The sequence below is a fragment of the Homalodisca vitripennis genome, chromosome 7 (assembly GCF_021130785.1).
Source record: "Homalodisca vitripennis isolate AUS2020 chromosome 7, UT_GWSS_2.1, whole genome shotgun sequence".
Lineage (NCBI taxonomy): Eukaryota > Metazoa > Arthropoda > Insecta > Hemiptera > Cicadellidae > Homalodisca > Homalodisca vitripennis.
The window spans coordinates 127605045-127606506 of NC_060213.1; the positions used below are offsets into that span (position 1 = coordinate 127605045).

The window sequence follows — 1462 nt, forward strand, 5'->3', positions numbered from 1 at the left end:
AAATAGATATGAATTGTAAGATATAACAAGAAAGTATAAATAGATAACAAGTAATGTGTAACAATAAATAGATAAATATATAACAATAACAAAGAAAGATGCTTAACAAGAACGATGCAAAACAAGAAATGAACTATGACGTAGGTAACAGTTTTGACAAACAAATTAACTGTGATAATAAAATAAAAGACTGAGACACAACACAGGCAGGGTAGGTGTAGAGACGAGCCAATAACAATAACAGCTACAGTGATGCAAGCCGGCTTTTGATTGCAGATTTGGATGCGATAAAGATGTCGAGGGTAGATGGAATGTTGTTCCCTAGCCGCTGAATCCTCAGCATTGGGCCATTTGCTGCATAAGAGGAGGAAGCTGCGACCTTGGTGAAAGAATTCATGGCTCTGGTTCCAAACGATGCCTTGAAGTTGATTTTTTCTAGAAGGTCAGGGCATTCCAACTCAGCGTTGATCAAACGGTAGAGATACATCACATCCTGAATACAGCGTCTAGAACTGAATGATGGTATGTTCAGGAAAGTAGCAATATTTTGTATGGGGACCTCTTTGTATCTATAACCAAGACGAACCCCAACAAGTCGCAAGAAACGTCTCTGTATCTTCTCAATATCATCCACAAGGTAGTGCTGGTGCGGTGACCAAACGACGCTGCAGTACTCGAGATGGGGTCTGACATGTGCATAGTGCAAAATCTTCAATGAGTGAATGTCGTTAAAGGGCTTGGTGAGTCTCAGTATCAAGCCCAAGTTGCGAGCAGCCTTATTGCATATATTCCTGATGTGAAGTTCCCAAGATAGATTAGATGATAAAGTCACACCAAGATCCTTGACAGATAAGCTTCTATGAAGTGCATGACCTCTGATTGAGTAGGTGTGGAAGACTGGAGACTTATTGCGGTTGAAAGTGATGCAGCTAGACTTTTCAAGGTTGAGAGTCATTGAGTTAGCTTGAGACCATACATCTATTTGTGTAAGATCGTTCTGAAGGAGTACAGCATCTTCAGCGGTGCAAATCTTCATGTAAAGCTTCAAATCGTCTGCTTCAAATGTTGTGTCTATTCTGCAAGCTATCCAATCATCAATACTTTCTATTTGCTATGCCCCAGTTTTGAGGATGGAATTTTATCAATATCCACAAGAATGATGCACAATGACTCGTAATCTTCAATACAACAGGATTTCCAGAATAGCTTTCAACTTTTAAAAGGCAAAAGCAATTATTAAGAGCAAAAGAGCTGAATTCTACGGACAGTGCATGATGCTCTAGAGTGTTATTATTTAGGGCAAGGGTAAGAGGAATTGTTACCAGGTACGTGGAAAGCCAACCACGTTACAGCTCCGCTCCTTTCAACTGTGTGTATAAGCAGACGTTTTTATTGGCAGTTTCGGTTTGACATCTGTTGAATCAAGATGGCTCTCCATAGTAAGTTCGAAATATTATAAGAA

The 1462-nt window shown here is 39.7% G+C and overlaps 1 protein-coding gene across 1 annotated transcript; it reads right to left on the minus strand.

Moving 5' to 3' along the window:
- Nucleotides 1–244: 244 nt before the first annotated feature.
- LOC124366882 lies at nt 245–955 on the minus strand. The gene has a single exon (XM_046823482.1). It carries the CDS (start codon nt 953–955, stop codon nt 245–247), a length of 711 nt encoding a protein of 236 aa, XP_046679438.1.
- Nucleotides 956–1462: the final 507 nt, after the last annotated feature.

What these genes read in the sequence shown, in the direction of transcription:
- LOC124366882 (XM_046823482.1), bottom strand. Translation starts at nt 955, where the DNA reads ATGACTCTCAACCTTGAAAAGTCTAGCTGCATCACTTTCAACCGCAAT.